This window comes from Amblyraja radiata, chromosome 14 (genome assembly GCF_010909765.2).
Source record: "Amblyraja radiata isolate CabotCenter1 chromosome 14, sAmbRad1.1.pri, whole genome shotgun sequence".
Classification (NCBI taxonomy): Eukaryota; Metazoa; Chordata; class Chondrichthyes; order Rajiformes; family Rajidae; genus Amblyraja; species Amblyraja radiata.
The window spans coordinates 55,390,319-55,411,154 of NC_045969.1; the positions used below are offsets into that span (position 1 = coordinate 55,390,319).

Consider the following 20,836-nt stretch of genomic DNA (forward strand, 5'->3'; position numbering starts at 1 on the left):
TGATATCTATATTACTAAAACTCTGATCATGAACGCTTTTGGCCCACTGTGCTGCGATTTCCAACAGAACGCCGCCACCTATGGCCATTTTTGGCCACCTCGCTCAGAGCCCCCCTCCGCTTTACGGGTGCGGAGGATTTTTCCCATCGATGACAAATCAGAGAGATATTAATGTTTAAATAAAATTCTCCATTCTCTCTGCTGCCCCTGCTGGAGGGAGGGGGAGGGACTATAAAACCAGGAAGTGGTGTGCCTCACTCAGTCTCTGCAAGATGGATGAAGCCAAGGGTCACGTCTCTCTGAGCTCTGAATAGCACTGAACAAATGTCTACACAACTGTGAGTCCCCTTAATGTGGGTTGAAAATGAAAATATGGTTTGTTTGAAGTAAAAAGGCACTGCCTGCAAATGGTTGTTTGGGTGCTTTGGCTTGAAGTTGAAAGGCACTACTTACTGCAAATGGTGGCTTGGGTGCTTTGGCTTGAAGTTGAAAGGCACTTCTTACTGCAAATGGTGGGTTGGGAGCTTTGGCTTGAAGTTGAAAGGCACTACTGACTGAAAATGGTGGCATGAAGTTGAAAGGCACTACTTACTGCAAATGGTGGCTTGGGTGCTTTGGCTTGAAGTTCAATGGCACTGCTTACTGCAAATGGTGGCTTGGGTGCTATGGCTTGAAGTTGAAAGGCACTACTTACTACAAATGGTGGCTTGGGTGCTTTGGCTTTAAGTTGATAGGCACTACTTACACCAAATGGTGGCTTGGGTGCTTTGGCTTGAATTTGAAAGGCACTACTTACTGCAAACGGTGGCGTGGATGCATTGGCTTGAAGTTGAAAGGCACTACTTACTGCAAATGGTGGCACTTGAATTTGGTGGCCTTGCACCCTGCTTGAAAAGGAATTTCAAGGAATAGTCATGAGTCAACTGCCAGCTCACCAGCCATGAGTGAGCTGCCAGCAGATCAGGCTTGAGGGACTGAGATGCCACCCCAAGAACCCATACCAGCACTCAGGAAAGCCCCCCCACTGGCCACCAATATTGGAATTGGTGGAGAGGTGGAATATTGCGTTGGGGGACCCACCCTCCCGTGTGAACACTTAGTCTAGTATCATTTAAAAACGCATTCAAAGACCTGGACATTTTACATGAAAGCTAGTAATGACACATTACTACTAAGCAAGCTGAAATCTGCATAGAAATATTTTCCGAAGTCCTTACCCAATACAGTCACATCCACTGTTTCTTTCCGCGTGCCAGCCAAGTCATAAGGTGTTGTGATTTCTACCACGTAGGTTCCAGTGTCAGTTATCTGCGCATTCTGGATCGCTATTGAACAATCTTCCCCGTTGGCATCTCCTGTAAAATTTACTCTGCCCTTGTAGTTTTTTCCAACGCTGTATAATCCGTCGTAGAAGTACTGGATTACATCGATCTTAAAAGAACAGTAGAACTTAGTATTGGACAAAGCAGACACAAAGAACTACAGATGCTGGTTTACAAAAAAAGACACAAAGTACTGGAGTAACTCAGTGGGTCAGGCAGTATCTGTGGAGAACGTGAATAGGTGACGTTTCGAGTCGAGACCCTTCGGCATATCCTGTCCATCATGACCAAGTTGTCCCTACTTAACCTCTTTTGCCTGCATTTGCAGCTTCCATAAGCAGCTCAGTCCAGATAAGGACTACACTGTGAGTGAAAAGGTTACCCCTCTTAAATCTCTCACCTTAAGCCTGTGCCCTCTAGATTTAGAATCCTCTACCCTGGGACAAAGACAGTGAGCGTTCACTCTCTCCATGCCCATCGTGATCTTGTAGACCTCAATAAGGTGGAAGTGGATCCTGAGGCTTAACTGCCACCCAAGAGGTGCTCGACCGATGGGATACCTGGGTCAGAGTTTCTTGGTTCCCAGGGTGGAGGTGGTGAGATCAGCCGCTGGATGTGAGGGCGGACATTGGACACACTCCTGCCCATCTTTATTGACAGTTCTGAGATACATAGAAACATAGACAATAGGTGCAGGAGTAGGCCATTCGGCCCTTCGAGCCAGCACCGCCATTCAATATGATCATGACTGATCATCCAACTCAGTACCCCATCCCTGCCTTCTCTCCATACTCCCTGATCCCTTTAGCCACAAGGGCCACATCTAACTCCCTATTAAATATAGCCAATGAACTGGCCTCAACTACCTTCTGTGGCAGAGAATTCACCGATTCATCACTCTCTGTGTAAAAAATGATTTTCTCATCTCGGTCCTAAAAGACTTCCCCCTTATCCATAAACTGTGACCCCTTGTTCTGGACTTCCCCAACATTGGGAACAATCTTCCTGCATCTAGCCTGTCCAACCCCTTAAGAATGTTGTACGTTTCTATAAGATCCCCTCTCAGTCTTCTAAATTCTAGCGTCGCAGCGGCCTCTGCAGTCCGTCTGTCTTTTTATTATTTTTTGTCTCGTTTGAATGTAGTTTTTTTTTTTTTTAACTGGGTATGTGTGTGGGGTATGTGTGTGGGGGGCGGGGGTGGTGAAACTTTTTAAATCTTTTCCCTGTAAGGAGAACCCGACCTTTTCTCTGTCGGGTCTCCGTTGTCGTTGGGGCCTAGCACCGTGGAGCGGCCTCCAGCAGGAACGACCTGGGGCTCCAGTCACGGAGCCTGCGGACCTACTCACCATCGCGGAGCTGGCCGAGTTCGGAGCGGTGGTGGCGCATGGCTGCGACCCGACCCAGGGGATTCGGAGGCTTACCGCAGGTCTGGTAGACAGTAACACCGGGAGCCCGCGGGTCCCTGCTGGGAGACCGCTTTTCGGGGCTTCCGCAACGGCGACTTCACCCGCCCGAGTTGCGGGGTTGAAGATTATCTGGAGCGGGGCCTTACATCATCGCCCGGCGCGGTTTAATGACCGCGGGACACTTACCATCGCCCGCCGGGGGCTTTGACTGACATCGGGAGGAGAATGGGGAGAGCAGGGGAAAGATAAGTCTTTGCCTTCCATCACAGCGAGGAGGAGATGCGCTGTGATGGATGTTTGTGTAAATTGCGTTGTGTCTTGGTTCTTTTCCTTGTGTGTATGACTGCAGAAACCAAATTTCGTTTGAACCTCAATGAGGTTCAAATGACAACAAATAAATTGTATTGTATTGTACAAGCCGAGTCTATCCGGTCTTTCTTCATATGAAAGTCCTGCCATCCCAGGAATCAGTCTGGTGAACCTTCTCTGTACTCCCTCTATGGCAAGAATGACTTCCCTCAGATTAGGAGACCAAAACTGTACGAAATACTGCAGGTGTGGTCTCACCAAGACCCTGTACAACTGCAGTAGAACCTCCCTGCTCTTATACTCAAATCCTTTTGCTATGAATGCCAACATACCATTTGCTTTCTTCACTGCCTGCTGCACCTGCATGCCTACTTTCAATGACTGGGGTACCATGACACCCAGGTCTAGTTGCATCTCCCCCTTTTCCTAATCGGCCACCATTCAGATAAAAGTCTACTTTCCTGTTTTTGCCACCAAAGTGGATAACCTCACATTTATCCACATTATACTGCACCTGCCATGCATTTGCCCACTCACCCAACCTATCCAAGTCACCTTGCAGCCTCCTAGCATCCTCCTCACAGCTAACACTACCCCCCCAGCTTTGTGTCATCCGCAACCTTGGAGATGTTGCATTCAATTCCCTCATCCAGATCATTAATAAAAAAAGTAAATAGCTGGGGTCCCAGCACTGAGCCTTGCGGTACCCCACTAGTCACTGCCTGCCATTCTGAAAAGGACCCGTTTACTCCTACTCTTTGCTTCCTGTCTGCCAGCCAGTTCTCTATCCACATCAATACTGAACCCCCAATACCGTGTGCTTTAAGTTTGTATACTAATCTCTTATGTGGGACCTTGTCGAAAGCCTTCTGAAAGTCCAGATATAACACATCCACTGGTTCTCCCTTATCCACTCTGCTAGTTACAAAACACTGAACCTTTCCAGCATAAACAGACTGCACCCATACAAAAATAAATTCAACTTGAAAATCCTTTATGACTAAAAGCAATGGATATGTGTTTAGTTTTGAGACACAGCATGGAAACAGGACCATCAGCCCACCGAGTCCACGCCGACCATCGATCGGTCACCTGTTCACACCAGTTCTATGTTATCTCCCTTTCCCCATCCACTCTCTACACACTGGGGGCAATTTACAGAGCACCAATTAACCTACAAATCCGCAAGTCTTTGGGGTGTGGGAGGAAACCGGAGCATCCAGAGGAAACCCACACGGTCACAGGGAGAACGTGTAAACTCCACTGTCCCGCCAAAGATATTTAAGAAATAAGGCACAAGCAGGGTGCTGTAGGCTACAGACAATCTCACTGTAGCAATGTTACAACATTTTGAGATTTAAAAAATCAAGTCTTTAATTTATCCCATCAGATAAAGCATAAAAAGAAGTTTAATTTGACACCTAATTCACTTTCATATCTTCAATATTAAAAACGTTATGGCCATTTTCATACTTGAAAATAGGCATCTTGTTCCCTATTGCTTTTTCATTGACTTAACACAAAAGCTGTGATCGAGGACATTTAAAAGCCCATAACCTTCTTAAAATTTAAGAGAACTGATAGAAATTTTCAGTTATTATAGATTGAAACATTCTGAAACAAATATGAAACAATCTTACTTAGATGACTTGAAATTAAAGCATATAATTAGTTAGTTACCTAATTGTAGCTAATTACAAAATTCAATTACTAGATCTAAACATCTATCCATTTCTTAAGAATAGATTAACATTTTTAAATAGCCTAAGTGTCCAAATAACATTCACACAAGAATTCAGAATATAACATAATTTTTAAATCTCATTGTCTTGGGTTTATAGGCCAAATGGAAGGAATTTAATGTTTAATACCTGTAAATTAATGGCCATTTAAATCAGCTTGCGAGTGGGGTTTTCTGGAACGCAACCATTTGGAACGTTGAGGCTGCGGTGATTTTATTCCCCCATATCGGCAGCAAATACACTGCCGGTTCTTCGGGGAAAAAAATCACCGTTTCGCAACTTAAAATGTGAATTAAATGCATCTTAAGAAACACTTTTATACATAAAAATAAACTACTTTCTTTTACCTGTCCCCTACATAAAATCCGGCCCCGTTGTCGGCGTTGACGGCTTCAGAAGCTGATTTTAAAATCACTCCAGCGATTAACTTGTCGGGCAAATTTTTTTAAAAAACACACAGAACGGCCGTCAGAACGATTCTTTAGCAAAATTTTGCACTCCAACAAAATATAATCCAGAAACAGGTCGGAAAAAAAACGCGTTTTAACCCCGCCCCCCCCCCTCAAACGCGCCAAAATCGCGCACACGGCCAGTGGCAGAATTGCAACGCCGCTGAAGGTAAGTATTGTAACATACCTACTCACTGAGTGACGGAACTTGTGAATTGACTGGCCATCTCGAGTGTATGGACATCACCATTAATAGTACTTGTAAGCATGTCATTTCAAGAAGTACTACCGCAGAGACAAATGCTTACCGTTACTTCTTCGACTAGAATCCATTCAATGTTAAGATTGTTTTTAGTTGATGCGGTGGTTTGATAGGTACATTGTAAATGTAAAGCATCTCCTCGAGCTATTTCCATGTGTGGGACCTTCACGTTGACCATCATTGCATTCAAGGATGTAAGTGCTTTAGATTTTAAAAAAGAGAATAAAAAATGTTAGCCAAATTATAGGCCCAACTGAATCTCAAAAACATCAATTACCATTCTCTCAAATCATCTGTGATCTACATACAGCTCCGACACCACAATCCTGATTAGAATTCTCGTCCCACCAGCTTGCCTGACACACAAATACATTTGGTATAGTCAGCTCTCTCTGAGAACTATGACCCTGACAAGTGCAAGTGGACCGGGATGCCTTCTCCGGCAGTGTGAAACAGAATGGTGGTAACTGGGAAGAGATTGAGAGCTGAATAATCTATAAAGACATTGTGTGAAGTCTTTTAACTTAAAAAATAGGCCCAGCCCACACCATCAAATGCAGCCACAACAGGCGCTGCCTCAAGAAGGCGTCATCTATCATGAAGGTAGTGTTGCCAACTGTCCCGTATTAGCCGGGACATCACATATATTGGTTTGTCCCATACGGGACCGCCCTTGTCCCGTATTTGACTACTACTCGGCTCGAGGGGAATGTCGGGTCGGAGCTCCTCATCTGGCCCCGCCTCACCCATCCCGATGTAGTGCAGCCCATGGAGTGCAGCAGCAGCTCCTTGCCCGTGGCCCCGTCGTTCAGTATTCCGGCCTTTGGACCTTCGCTTACCGCCAACACCACCACCACCTCTCCTTCTCATGGCCTCCTTCATCATCAATTCATGAGTTGGACGGGGCGCAGGACTTTGCGTGGCCTGGGCCAAAACTCCTCAACTGGGCTGGGCTTTGTGTGCAGTCCAGCACCCGGGCCAACTCATACACCCAGCCACGGCCGAGTCAGTCAATGAATTGCCGTCAGGGAATTTGTCCCATATTTTGACCTTTTGTCCCTTAGTCGGGAGTGAGAAAGTTGGCAACCCTACATGAAGGATCCCCACCATCCGGGCCGTACCCTCTTCTCATTGCTACTGTCGGGCAGGACGTACAAAAGCCTGAAGTCCCACACCTCCAGGTTCAGGAACAGCAACTTTCCTACATCAGACACAGGCAACTTTAATCCAACCTCCCTACAGAATACCACTGTACCACTTATTTGGATTGATTGAAAGATACAGCATGGAAACAGGCCCTTTGGCCCACCATCGATCACCCGTTCACACTAGTTCTATGTGATCGCACTTTCCTATCCACTTCCTCCTCACTGGGGGCAATTTACAGAGGGCCAATTAACCTACAAACACGCACGTCTTTGGGATGTGGGAGGAAACCAGAGCACCCAGAGGAAACCCACGTGGTCACGGAGAGAGTGTGTAAACTCCACGCAGACAGCATGAGGTCAGGATCCAACCTGGGTCTCTGATGGTATGAGGCAGCATTTCCACCCACTGCATCACATATGCCTAAATGCTGCTGCAAGATTTTCACTGTCCCCTCGACTTAAGTCTATGCCCTCTAGTTATGGAATCCTCTACCCTGGGAAAAAGCTTGTGAGCATTCACTTTATCCGTCCTGCTCATGTTCTTGTGAACCTCCACAAGCTCAGCCCACAGTCTCCTACGTTCAAAAATAAAAGGTCCCGGCCTATCCAACCTTTCCCTACAATTGATTTCAGACCGATGGTCTCAAGAAGGGTTCCAGCACAAAACATTGTCTGCCCATCCCTCCCACAAGTGCTGCCTGACCCGCTGAGTTCCTCCAGCACTTTGTGTTTTTCTAGACTGTGACAGTTAGTTGACTGCAAAAGTTTATTTTGATATCTGAAGATGTTTTGTCAGCAAACAGACTCTTTGCTGACATAAATGATTTGAACATCCTCTCCCTGTTTGTAAGGATTGAAAAATATCCTCAGTACAGAATGGTGATAAGGTTTGGTTAATTTAAAGTTTTGAACATACTCGTAAATAAGATTGTACTTTAATAATCTCTAATGTAATCAGGAGCACAAGGAAATGCAGTTGTTGATTTACAAAAAAAGACACAAAGTGCTGGAGTAACTCAGTGGGTCAGGCAGCATCACTGAAGAACATGGATAGGTGACATTTCAGGTCAGGACCATTCTTCAGGGCTGCTGTTCGAAGTTCAGTCTGAAGAAGGGTCCCGACCTGAAATGCCAGCTATCCATGTTCTCCAAAGATGCTGCCTGATGCACTGAGTTACTCCAGCACTTTGAATTTCTAATGTAGGTTACAGATACCTGAGCAAGTTATATTGGGTTGCGTGTAGCTTAAGGTTGGAGACACCTTCATAGAGTCGAACTGCACAGAAACAGACCCTTCAGCCCAACTCATCCATGCCGACCGAGGTTCCCATCCAAGCCAGTCCCATTTGTCTACATTTGGCCCATATCCCTCCAAGCCTATCCTATCCACATATCTGTCCAAGTGTCTTTTAAATGTTGTTATAGTCCCTGCCTCAACTACCTCCTCTGGCATCTTATTCCCTACACCCACCATCCTCTGAGTGAAAAAGTTGCCCCTCAGGTTCCTATTAAATCTTTCCCCTCATACCTAAACCCTGTGCCCTCTGGATTAAGAATCCTATACGCTGGGAAAAAGCCGGTGAGAATTCATTTTATCCATGCCCCTCATGATCTTGTCCACCGCATCAGCCTCTTACGCTTCAAACAAAATAGTCCCAGCCTATCAAACCTCTACCTGTAACTCAAGCCCAGGTCAGCATTTGGTGGCCCCTTATTAGATATCAACTTTTATTGCTTTGTTTTTATGATATTAAATTTAGTTTTACTAGAATGTTGCCTGGGTTTCAGCAACTAAGTTACAGAGAAAGGTTGAACAAGTTAGGGCTTTATTCTTTGGAGCGCAGAAGGTTAAGGGGGGACTTGATAGAGGTCTTTAAAATGATGAGAGGGATAGACAGAGTTGACGTGGATAAGCTTTTCCCGCTGAGAGTAGGGAAGATTCAAACAAGGGGACATGACTTGAGAATTAAGGGACAGAAGTTTAGGGGTAACAGGAGGGGGAACTTCTTTACTCAGAGAGTGGTGGGTGTGTGGAATGAGCTTCCAGTGAAGGTGGTGGAGGCAGGTTCGTTTTTATCATTTAAAAATAAATTGGATAGTTATATGGACGGGAAAGAAATGGAGGGTTATGGTCTGAGCGCAGGTATATGGGACTAGGGGAGAATACGTGTTCGGCACGGACTAGAAGGGTCGAGATGGCCTGTTTCCGTGCTGTAATTGTTATATGGTTATTGTCACGTGTACCGAGGTACAGTGAAAAGCTTTTTTTGTTGCATGCTATCCAGTCAGCAAATTGATTCATGATTACAATCAAGCCGTCCACAGTGTACAGATACAGGATAAAGGGAATAATGTTCAGTGCAAGGTAAAGTCCAGCAAAATCAGATTAAAGATCATTTTAAGGTCTCCAATGAGGTAGATGGTTGGTTGGGACCGCTCTCTAGTTGGTGATAGGATAGTTAAGTTGCCTGCTAACAGCCATGAAGAAACTGTCCCTAAATCTGGAGGTATGCGTATTCACACGTCAGTACCTCTTGCCTGAAGGTAGAGGGGAAAAGAGGGAGTGACTGGGGTGAGACTGGTCCTTGATTATGCTGGTGGCCTTGCCGAGGCAGCGTGAGGTGAAGATGGAGTCAGTGGAAGGGCGGTTGGTTTGTGTGATGGTCTGGGCAGCGTCCACAACCCCCTACAGGTCTTCAATGGAGCTGTTCCCAAATTATGCTGTGAAGCATCCTGATAAAATACCACCTACACCGCATTTGTAGAAGTTGGTGAGAGTTGTTGGGGACTTGCCGAACTTCCTCAGCCTAGTAAGGAAGTCGAGGCTCTCTCGGCCATTGCTTCGATATGGCTGGTGCAGGACAAATGGCTGGTGATATTTACTCCTAGAAACATGATATTTTCATCCATCTCTACTATGGTGCCATCAATGTATTCCGAGGTGTGAGTACCGCTTCGCTTCCTGAAGTTGATCACTATCAAGATACAAGATACATATATTTGTCACATGTACCAATTGGTACAGTGAAATGTGTGGTCGCCATACAGCCATACGAATAATAATAGTCTTTAACACAAACATCCCCACACAGTGGGATCAAAGTTTCCCACTGTGAGGGAAGGCTCCAAAATTCAGTCATCCTCTTCTGTTGTCCATCCTGTGGTCGGGGGGCTCCCGAACCCCCCGCTGTCGCCGCTACGGGCAGCCCGATGTTCAGGCCCGCTCGACGGGGTGATGGAAGTCCGACGTTGGGACTGGAGGGCATCCTCAGCGGCTTGGACATCCAAATTGGCCACCTCCTACTGGAGTCCGCGGCTCCCGAAGTCCACAGGCCGCAATGGGCAGAGATTCAACGCAGGCGGCCCTCGGCAAAGGCCCTTAGGACTCCGCGGTGTTGAAGTCAGCGCCGCCCACGCTGGGAACTCTCCAAACCGCAGCTCCGATGTAGAAGCAGCAGGCCCAACACTCCGGAGCTTCGACGGTGATCCAGGTGAGCAATCGCCCGCTCCGCTATGTATCGGGCGCTGCGCTGCCGCTGCTGAAGCTCTGGTCCGTGTCCCCGGCAGGAAAGGCCGCTCCAATCCAGGTGGTAGGGCGAGGACGCGACTCGGAGAATAGTCGCATCCTCTCCTTCGTGTTGCTGACATTGAGAGAAAGGTTGTTGTCTCGGCACCAGTTTACGAGGTTCTCAATCACCTTCCCATACCCTGTTCATTATTTGACATAAGTCACCAAAATGTACGTTTTCCCCAAATGATTAGCTCAGCACACCGATATTCTGGGTGACAACGGAGGGCCAAACAACACAGACAGCTTAATGCATTGATTTAAAAGTTTCCATTCACAAAATGACTGATTTAGGCCAAAGGTACCAGAACCAGAAGCTGCCTCAAAGATCCTTAGTTTTCAGCATTTCTCCCTACGATCAAATGATAGGAAAACAAACTCCTTCAGAGAACATTAGTCGGGAGATTGGAAGTACATTCAAAAGCAGCAACTATTTCACTGGATAAATAATGCATATTTCTGGTCAGCAAAAACAAAAATAAAGTAGTGGTTAATGATTGAGGAAGTCACTCACCTACAGTCTGCTAAAGGGAATCGTGAATAACACTCAAAAAAGAACCATGTGGACCGTTTCAAAAAACAGATCTTTGGAGATTGGGAAAGGGAGAAAATCTGGACAGGCCGTACGATAGAGTGAACAAGGGCAGAACCAATTGATCTATCTCATTGGAGGAGAACATAGAACTGTACAGCAGCAGAATAGGCCATTCGGCCCACAATGTTTGCCAAACCGGATGACAAGACCAAGACTAATCTGCCTGCATGTGATCTATGCATGTCCATGCACCTATCCAAAAGTCTCTTAAACACCATCATCATATCTGCCTCCACCACCACCCCCATCAGTGCGTTCCAGGCCTCCACTACCCTCTGTGTAAAAAAACATGCCCTGCACATCTTTCAAATGTTGTCCCTCTCATCTTAAAGCTATTTCCCCTTATATTTGAGTTTTCCACCCTAGTTAGTTTAATTTATTGTCACGTGTACCGAGGGACAATGAAACATTTTTGTTGTGTGCTATCCAGTCAGCAGAAATACACAATTACTATCGAGCCGTTCCCAATGTACGGATAAATGATAAGGGAGTCATAGAGTCATATAGAGATACAGCACGGCCCAACGTATCCACACCGGCCAACATGTCCCAGCTAAACTAGTCCCACCTGCCTGCGTTTGGCCCATATCCCTCCAAACCTGTCCTATCCATGTACCAGTCTAACTGTTTCTTAAAAGATGGGATAGTCCCAGCCTGAACTACCTCCTCTGGCAGCTTGTTCCACCCACCCACCCTTTGTGTAAACAAGTTACCCCTCTGATTCCTATTAAATGTTTTCCCCTTCACCTTAAACCTATGTCCTCTGGTCCTCAATTCACCTACTCTGGGCAAGAGACTTTGTGCATCTACCCAATCTATTCCTCTCATGATTTTATACACCTCTCATAGATTTAAAAAAAAACGTTTAGTGCAAGATAAAGTCAGTAAAGCACAATCAATGTGATAGTCTGAGGATCACCAATGAGGTAGATAGCAGTTCAGGACTGCTCTATGGTTGTGGTAGGATGGTTCAACTGTCCCTGAATCTGGAGGTGTGCATTTTCACACATCTATACATTTTGCCCGATGGGAGAGTGGGGAAGAAGGAATGGCCAGGGTGCAACTCATCCTTGAGAAAAAGTTGATGTCTGTCTACTCTATCTCTGCCTCTCATCATTTCATATGCTTCTCTCAGGTAAAGAAAGTTTTGTGGTGTGGTTTGATGGAGGAGGAGAGGACTGTTGCTGATTGAGATGGAGTTAGGGGGGGAAATTGTTTTTAGTCAAAGAGCTTTTATGATCCCTGATGTCGAAAATGGAATTGGCGATTTCAAACAGGATTGGATATGCATCTGTGGATGCATAACGTGCCGGGCAAGGGACAAAGAGCGAGAGAATGGGGCCACACAGTTACTCTTGTGTACCCCAGCGTATACCTGTGTCAGAACAATGCTGGAAATAACTCTTTGCTGCCCTGTGTCATTTTGTGATTAACACATTCGATTTGCAAGTTTCATTTCACATTAATAATGTAGACAAAATGATGATGAACAAAGTTGTGTTTTGATCACAGGTTGGGAAGAAGGATTGTTTGTATCTTCCAACGGCCTGTTTATTGCACAATTGTGGCACAGGTTTCAGGCACGCCCAGTTTCTGGCACGGCACACCTCACCTCTGCATGAAACAGCTCTGCGACAAGGAGAAGGAAGTGGCAATTACCCACAGCAATGCTACTGTTGAAAGATGGGATAGTCCCAGCCTGAACTACCTCCTCTGGCAGCTTGTTCCAAGTCAGCTTTGGCCTGAGTTAGGTTTAGGTTTATTATTGTCAACTGTACTGAGGTAGCATGAAAAAAAATGCTGCTTGCTATGATAATACTACACATAAATACAGTCAAGCCAAACTCCAGTACAATTGATAGAGCTATGGGGAAGATACAGAATGCAGAATATAGTTATCAGCATGGCAGCAAACCAGTTCCAGAGACAAAGTCCAATGTCCGCAATGGGGTAGAGGTGAATCAGACAGTATTCTAGCTCATGGAAGGACAGTTCAGAAGCCTGATAACAGAGGGGAAGAAGCTGTTTCTGAGTCTGGTGGTGCACGCTTTCAAGCTTCTGTACCTTCTGCCGGACAGGAGCGAGGAGACGAAGGAATGACTCTGGCAGGAGAAGTCTTTGATGATGTTGGCAGCTTTTGCGAGACAGCATGAGGATTAGATAGTCAGTGGTGGGGAGTTGGGTCTGTGTGATGGACTGGGCTACATCTAAAACTCTCTGCAATTTCTTGCGGTCTTGGGCAGAGCTGTTTCCAAACCAAGCTGTGATGCAACTCGACTGTGCTTTCTGTGTTGCATCTGTAGAAGTTTGTAAGAGCCACTGGAGACACGCCAAACTTCCTCAGTCTCTTGAGCAAGTAGAGGCGGTGATGTGCTTTCTTGGTACAGACCATTAATCAACGACCCACTCACAAGAAATGAAGAGTCTTTTAACATTTTAAAAAGAAAGTTCTTCTAAAGCAAAACACAACGTGCTGGAGGAACTCAGCAGGTCAGGTCGTATCTATGGAGGGAATGGACCAGTGACGTTTAGTTTCGGGTCCCTTCTTCAGACTGATGGAGTAAGGGGGGTAAGAAAGGTGGGGGGAGGGAAGGGGGCAGGACAAAGCCTGGCAAGTGATAGGTGGATACAGATGAGGGGGTGATCGGCTGGTGGGTGGGGTAAGTGACTAAGGAACCAAAAGAATGTCAAATAAGGAGAGAGGAGGAGGAGTGGAGCTGGAAGGAGGGATATGGGTGGGAGGGAGAGGGGATGAGAGGGGGGTGGGTGAAGGGAGATGTGGTCGTTGGGGATGAGAGCTGAATGTAAGGATGAGGGGAAATGGCTCTACCCGAAATGTCACCCATTCCTTCTCTCCAGAGATGCTGCCTGTCCCGCTGAGTTACTCCAGCATTTTGTCTACCTGGAGTGATTTGAAATGTACATGTAATGGGAATATCGATAAACAATGCGGGCGGTGCGGGCAGGCAGGCCCGGTGCGGTTGGGCTCAGACTGAGCTGCCGGAGACGTGACAGGGAGCGGGCAGCCGGGTGTTGGGGGTTAAACACTGACATTACTAAACCCCACCACCACACAACCCGCCGTTAAACGCAGGCCAACTCCAACCCCGAAACCGGACGGTCAGACAGTCACACACAAAACGCTGGAGTAACCCAGCGGGACAGGCAGCATCTCTCGAGAGAAGAAATAGGGGAACCGGCCCTTCGGCCCAACCGTCCATGCCGACCGAGATACGCCATCTAAAATAATCCCAGTTCATGGAGATCCTGAATAAGACACAAAGTGCTGGAGTAACCCAGCGGGACAGGCAGCATCTGTGGAGAACATGGATATGTGATGTTCTTGGTCGGGACCATTCTTCACACTGGTCTCCAACATTCCTCCAGTCTGTGTCTTTTTTGTGCACTTTGTGTCTTCCCCCCCCCCCTCCCCCCCTAAACCAACATCTGCAGTTCCCTCCGTCTCCTCGGGGAAACCCAACCCATGTTTCCAAGCCCCAAATGTGGCCGCACAAGTTCCCGCACAGTTGCCAACACGACCCAAGTTCAGAACAAGATCCAACCAGGTGCACCTTTTGAGTCGGGGGGGGGAGATTTAATGGAGACCTGAGCGGTAATTACTTTACACAAAGGGCGGTGGATATAATGTTGGAGCTGCCGGAGGAGGCAGTTGAGGCAGACACTGTCGCGACGTTTAAGAAACATTTGGACATGGATAGGACAGGGTTTGGAGGATACGGGCCAAACGCAGGCGGTGGTGTAACTGGGACATGTTGCTCGGTGCGGGCCAGTTGGACCAGTTTCCACAATCTATGACTCAATGATTCCAGGTATTTTAAAGATGAGATTCATAATGATAGATGAACTAGGCCCAACTGTACAAGTTACCAACTCTCCCAGTCTCGGCTGTGCTTACACCGTGCACAACTCTCGGAGTTTTGGAGACTTTCACCATTTGAAAGTTAATGTCCGGGCGACCAGGTAAAGGTGCTACAGGTTGCAATGTCCCGGCAGCTCGGTGTGAGCCCAGACCCTTGTGTGGGCTGAACGGGGGGAGTGGGTGTGAGCAGGGCGAGTGTGCAAGGTGTGCCCGGTCCAGATCTCCACTTACCGGCCAGCAGGTAGAGGAGCACGGCGCCGCTCATTGCGCCGAGAGCAGCGGCCGCGGGAGCTTCGCCCCGACAGCGAGGGAGGGAGGACAGGTGAGCCGGGTCCAGGTGAGCCGGGGTCGGGCACAGGTGAGCCGGGTCCAGGTGAGCCGGGGTCGGGCACAGGTGAGCCGGGTCCAGGTGAGCCGGGTCGGGCACAGGTGAGCCGGGTCCAGGTGAGCCAGGTGAGCGTTCCAGGTGAGCCTGGGGTCGGGCACAGGTAAGCAGAGCCGCGCCGCTCCCCTCCACCCGGAAAACGGGGATTGTGTCAATCAGAGCACATCCACCACCCTCCCCGCCGCGGTGATTGGGCTCAGACACACCCCGGTCCTGCCCCCTCTATCTCTACCTCTCCCCTCCTGTACTCTCCGTGCGGACAGGCAGAGGAAGCACAGGTGAGCCGGTTCCAGGTGAGCCGGGGTCCTCCCTCTCAGCGGCCGCTGGTGCCCCGGGGTCATTATAAAAACGGTCTTTATGAAAACCAATAAAGAATGTCTGAGGAAGAGCTCCGACCCGAAACGTCACCCGTTCCTCCTCTCCAGGGATACTGCCTGTCCCGCTGCGTTACCCCAGTAAACCGGCAACTGCAGTACCTTCCTGCACAAGGACGTTTTCATTTGCTTAGATGAACGAGAAGAGATTGTTGTGTACAAGTTTCCTCCCCATCTCTCCCCTGTCCTTTACCCCCTATCTCTCTCCATCCCCCCGCACCTACCCCATCCCTTCCTCTGGCTTCACAATATGCAATTTGTCCAACCGTCTGTTTAACAACCCTCTCCCCTCACCTGTATCTGCCAGGCTTTGTCCCACCCCACTTCTCTTCCAGCCTTCTCCCCCCCTCCCCCATCGGTCTGATGAAGGGTGCCGACCCGAAACATCACCTATCCATGTTCTCCAGAGATGCTGCCTGACCCACTGAGTTACTCCAGCACTTTCTGTGCTTTTTTTTGTTCAATGATACTTTATTGTCACAGGTACCTGGCATATAGCAACCTGATCTCCCGGTGGCTCAGCACTTCAACTCCCTCTCCCATTCCGAATCCGACCTTTCTGTCCTGGGCCTCCTCCATGGCCAGAGTGAGGACCACCGTTAATTGGAGGAGCAGCACCTCATATTTCACTTGGGCAGTTTGCACCCCAGAGGTATGAACATTGACTTCTCTAATTTCAGTGAGTCCATACTTTCTCCTCCCCTTCTCAGCTCTCCCTCAGCCCACTGGCTCCACCTCTTCCTTTCTTCTTCCCGCCCCCACCCTCACATCATTCTGAAGAAGGGTCTCAACCCGAAACGTTGCCTATTTCCTTCGCTCCATAGATGCTGCTGCACCCGCTGAGTTTCTCCAGCATTTTTGTCTACCTTCGATTTTCCAGCATCTGCAGTTCCTTCTTAAACAGGTACACTGAAACTCCTTGTTTTTGCATACAATGCACAAAGTACGCAAAGGGTGGCCACGTAATTGGCTCAGACAAAGTTACAAGAGATACGAGGAACTGCAGACGCTGGTTTACAAAAACGACGCACTGGAGTAACTCAGCGGGTCAGACAGTATCTCCGGAGAACATTTCGGGTCAGGACCTTTCTGGAGATAATCAAGGCATCAGGTAAAATGAACTGTACATCAGAGCTGTACATCAGCTGTTAAAGCCTTCCACTTCTCACCTATCCATGTTCTTCACAGATGCTGCCTGACCCAATGAATTACTCCAGCACTTTGTGTTTTTTCCCCCTTATAATGTGTAAAATCTATAGTTAATATTATTTGTTGTGATAAACTGGAAGAGCTGGAAGCCGGTGTTACTGCTTGAATCATTGAAAGATCCAGCATGGAAACAGGCTCTTCAGCACACCAAGTCCATGCCGACCATTGATCACCCGTTCATACTAATTCTAAGGTAGACAAAAATGCTAGAGTACCACAGCATCTATGGAAGGGGGGGGGGGGGGTTAATGCAAACCGAGCGGAGGTGTTGGGCGAAGCGATCGCCAAGCCTACGCTTGGTCTCACCGATATAGAGCAGCTGACACCTAGAGCAGCAGATGCAATAGATGAGGTTGGAAGAGGTGCAGGTGAACCTCTGCCTCACCTGGAAAGACTGCTTAGGATCTTGAATGGAGTCAAGGGGGAAGGTAAAGCGACAAGTGTAGCATTTCCTGCGGTTGCAAGGGAAAGTACCGGGGAGGGCATGGTTTGGGTGGGAAGGGACGAATTGACCAGGGAGTTACGGAGGGAGCAGTCTCTGCGGAAAGCTGAAAGGGGAGGAGATGGGAAGATGTGGCCAGTGGTGGGATCCCATTGGAGGTGGCGAAAATGTCGGGGGATTATCTGTTGTATGTGACGGTGGAAGGTGAGGATGACGGGGAATGGTTGATTCTGCGGTCGAGGAAGAAATGGAGGGCTTTAACACCCTCCTGATGGAGGTGTAGAGTGATTGGACATCCATGGTGAAGATGAGGGAGTGGGGGCCTAGAAAACGGAAGTCATGGAGGAGACGAAGTGCGTGTGATCTATTAATTCTGTTATCCCACTTTCTCATCCACTCCCTGCACACTAGGTATAGGAAGGAACTGCAGATGCTGGTTTAAACCGAAGATAGACACAAAAAGCTGGAGTAACTCAGTGGGCCAGGCTACATCTCTGGAGAGAAGGAATGGGTGACGTTTTGGGTCGAGACCCTTCTTCATGTCTTCACCTGAAACATCACCCATCCCTTCTCTCCAGACATGCTGCCTGTCCCACTGAGTTTCTCTACGTCCCTACACACTAGGGGCAATTGTCCCTCAAACCCGCATTTGGGATGTGGGAGGGAACTGGAGCACCCAGAGGAAACCCACACGGTCACATGGAGAACATGCAAACTCCACACAGACAACAGCCGAGGTCTGGATCAATCGGGTCTCTGGCGCTGTAAGGCAGCAGCTTTACCAACTGCTGTACAAACCATTCATTGCCTATCTCCCTGCCAGTAATGGGTAAAAACCTGTGATACCTGTGACACATTTTCTATCCTAAGTTACTCTTCCATCATTCAATTTCAGGACAATTTCAGGTAAAATTTTGAACTAAGGAGAGAACTTCAGTGGTTTGGATTTACAATTACAACTGTTGTTTTTCAGGAAGAACCAGCGAGAACATTATGCAGCTCCACTCTACTCCACATTTCCATGGCGTGCCTTTCTGCTGAAACTGTTGGTGGTTTTAAGGTAACCCATGGCAACTGATCTAGAAACGTACTACTTCCCATATGGTCCGGTACGTACAGGGAACTGGACTCCCATAATGGTGAGCACGATAATCTACCACAACAGCCGGGCTTGAGGTGATGGAACCACCCGGCTATTAAACACTACAACCACCAAATAAGTTCTGAGCTACATGCACTTGGGGAATTGGTGTTGTCGTTTTGCAATATTATTTTTTGCGTGTTTTATGTGTATACTAGACCAAGTGCAGACCCGTTGGGTCTGTTTCCCCAACGGCGTTTGGGGGGGGAGGGGGGGTGAGAAGAAGGGAGGGAGGGGAGAGGAGGAGGAGGAAACGGGATAGATTTGGGAGGGAAAGGAGAGCGGGTAGGGGGTGAGAGATGGGGAGAGAGATGTGGGGGAGGGGGGATGGGGAAGATGGGGAGGAGGGAGGGGGGGAGAGGGGAGGGTGGGAGAGAGGGGAAAGAGTGGGGAGGGAGAGTGGAGGGGAAGGGGGAGAGAAGGGGAAGAGTGGGGAGGGAGGGAGGGGTAGAGGGGTAGCGGGAGTGGTAGAAGAATGACCGGGGAGTGGTTGGAAGAGGGACAGAGGGGTGGGGGAGAGAGGGGAAGGGAGCGGAAGAGAGAGGGGTGGGGGAGGGAGAGGCGTCGGGTAAGGGGATAGAAGTGGAAGAGTGGGGAGGGAGTGGTGAAAGAGGGACAGAGGGGTAGGGGTAAGGGGGTGATGGTAGAGAGGGAAAGGGGGTGGGGGAGAGAGGGATGGGTGGGAGAGGGAGAGGGGTGACTAGAGGGAAACATAGAAGCATGGAAATTAAGTGCAGGAGTAGGCCATTCGGCCCTTCGAGCCTGCACCACCATTCAATATGATCATGGCTGATCATCCAACTCAGTATCCTGTACCTGCCTTCTCTCCGTACCCCCTGATCCCTTTAGCCACAAGGGCCACATCTAACTCCCTCTTAAATATAGCCAATGAACTGACCTCAACTACCTTCTGTGGCAGAGAGTTCCAGAGACTCACCACTCTCTGTGTGAAAAATGTTTTCCTCATCTCAGTACTAAAGGATTTCCCCTTTATCCTTAAACTGTGACCCGCTTGTCCTGGACTTCTCCAACATCGGGAACAATCTTCCTGCATCAGACAAATGCAATTCAGGACTTTTCTCTTCACAAGCAAAGTCAGAATGACGGTTAGTGAAGAATCCGAATATTCGCTGAGCGTTCAGATGCTGCGCGCGCCTCCTGCACCAAAGGGGGGGAGCGTGTGTCGTCACACACAAAGATCTTGTAGCGGAGAGCTCCGCTATAAGATCTTTGGTCACATACTAAGCACGCGCCTCCACAAACAGATGAGCGTCTTCTTGAATGGAGAGCGCGTGGCCGCCTCCACAAACAGTCACACACACTGAGGACCCGCCCCCACAAAAAATATTTTGTGTGGAAGGGGAGGAGGAGGGTGGAGAGGGGGAGGGGGGGGGGGAGAAGAGGATGGGGGAGAGAGGTAAAGGAGGGGGGGGGGGAGCGGTTGGAGCGGGCGTGCATGAGTCGAGAGAAGAGAAAAGGGCAGAGGCTGGTACAACAACAAAAAAGCTGGATAAACTCAGCGGGTGCAGCAGCATCTATGGACCGAAGGAAAAGGGCAACGTTTTTGGCCGAAACCCTTCTTCCGGGTTTCGGCCAAAAACGTTGACCATTCAATTCGCTCCATAGATGCTGCCGCACCCGCTGAGTTTATCCAGCTTTTTTTATGTCTACCTTTGATTTTCCAGCATCTGTAGTTCCTTCTTAAAGACAGAGACTGTGCACGGTAAGGGAATGAGGAGGGAGAGGGGGAAGAGTGTGGAGGAAGGGGGAGAGTGGAATTGGAGGGGGAGAGGGGTGGGGGAGAGAGAAGTGGAAGATAGGGGAGGGAGGGAGGGAGGGGGAGAGGAGTAGCAGGAGTGGTGGAAGAGGGACAGGGGGAGTGGTGGAAGAGGGACAGAGGGGTAGGGGAAGGGGTGGGACAGGGAGGGGAAGAGAGAGGGGTGAGGGAGGGAGAGGGGTGGGGTAAGGGGAGAGAAGTGGAAGAGTGGGGAGGGAGGGGTAGAGGGACTGGTGGAAGAGGGGTAGGGGAAGGGGGCGGGGGGAGAGAGGGAAGGGGGTGGGGTAGAGAGGGAAGGGGGGTGGGGGAGAGAGTGATGGGTGGGAGAGGGAGAGGGGTGAGGAGAGGGAAACATAGAAACATAGAAATTAAGTGCAGGAGTAGGCCATTCGGCCCTTCTAGCCTGCACCACCATTCAATATGATCATGGCTGATCATCCAACTCAGTATCCTGTACCTGCCTTCTCTCCATACCCCCTGATCCCTTTAGCCACAAGGGCCACATCTAACTCCCTCTTAAATATAGCCAATGAACTGACTTCAACTACCTTCTGTGGCAGAGAGTTCCAGAGACTCACCACTCTCTGTGTGAAAAATGTTTTCCTCATTTCAGTACTAAAGGATTTCCCCCTTATCCTTAAAGTGTGACCCCTTGTCCTGGACTTCCCCAACATCCGGAACAATCTTCCTGCATCTAGCCTGTCCAACCCCTTAAGAATGTTATACGTTTCTATAAGATACCCCCTCAATCTTCTAAAATCTAGCGAGTACAAGGCGAGTCTATCCAGTCTTTCTTCATATGAAAGTCCTGACATTCCAGGAATCAG

At 48.6% G+C, this 20,836-nt stretch overlaps 1 protein-coding gene across 1 annotated transcript in view; it reads right to left on the reverse strand.

The window, feature by feature from the left end:
• LOC116980256 overlaps nt 1–20,836 on the reverse strand; it is a 63,312-nt gene that overhangs the window by 11,829 nt on the left and 30,647 nt on the right. The window contains exons 5-7 of the mRNA XM_033032309.1: nt 14,913–15,240; nt 5,537–5,691; nt 1,218–1,431 (exon numbers count right to left, since the gene is read on the reverse strand). Of these exons, the coding sequence (XP_032888200.1) occupies nt 1,218–1,431; nt 5,537–5,691; nt 14,913–15,240 (697 nt within the window). The remainder of the gene's footprint in view (nt 1–1,217; nt 1,432–5,536; nt 5,692–14,912; nt 15,241–20,836) is intronic.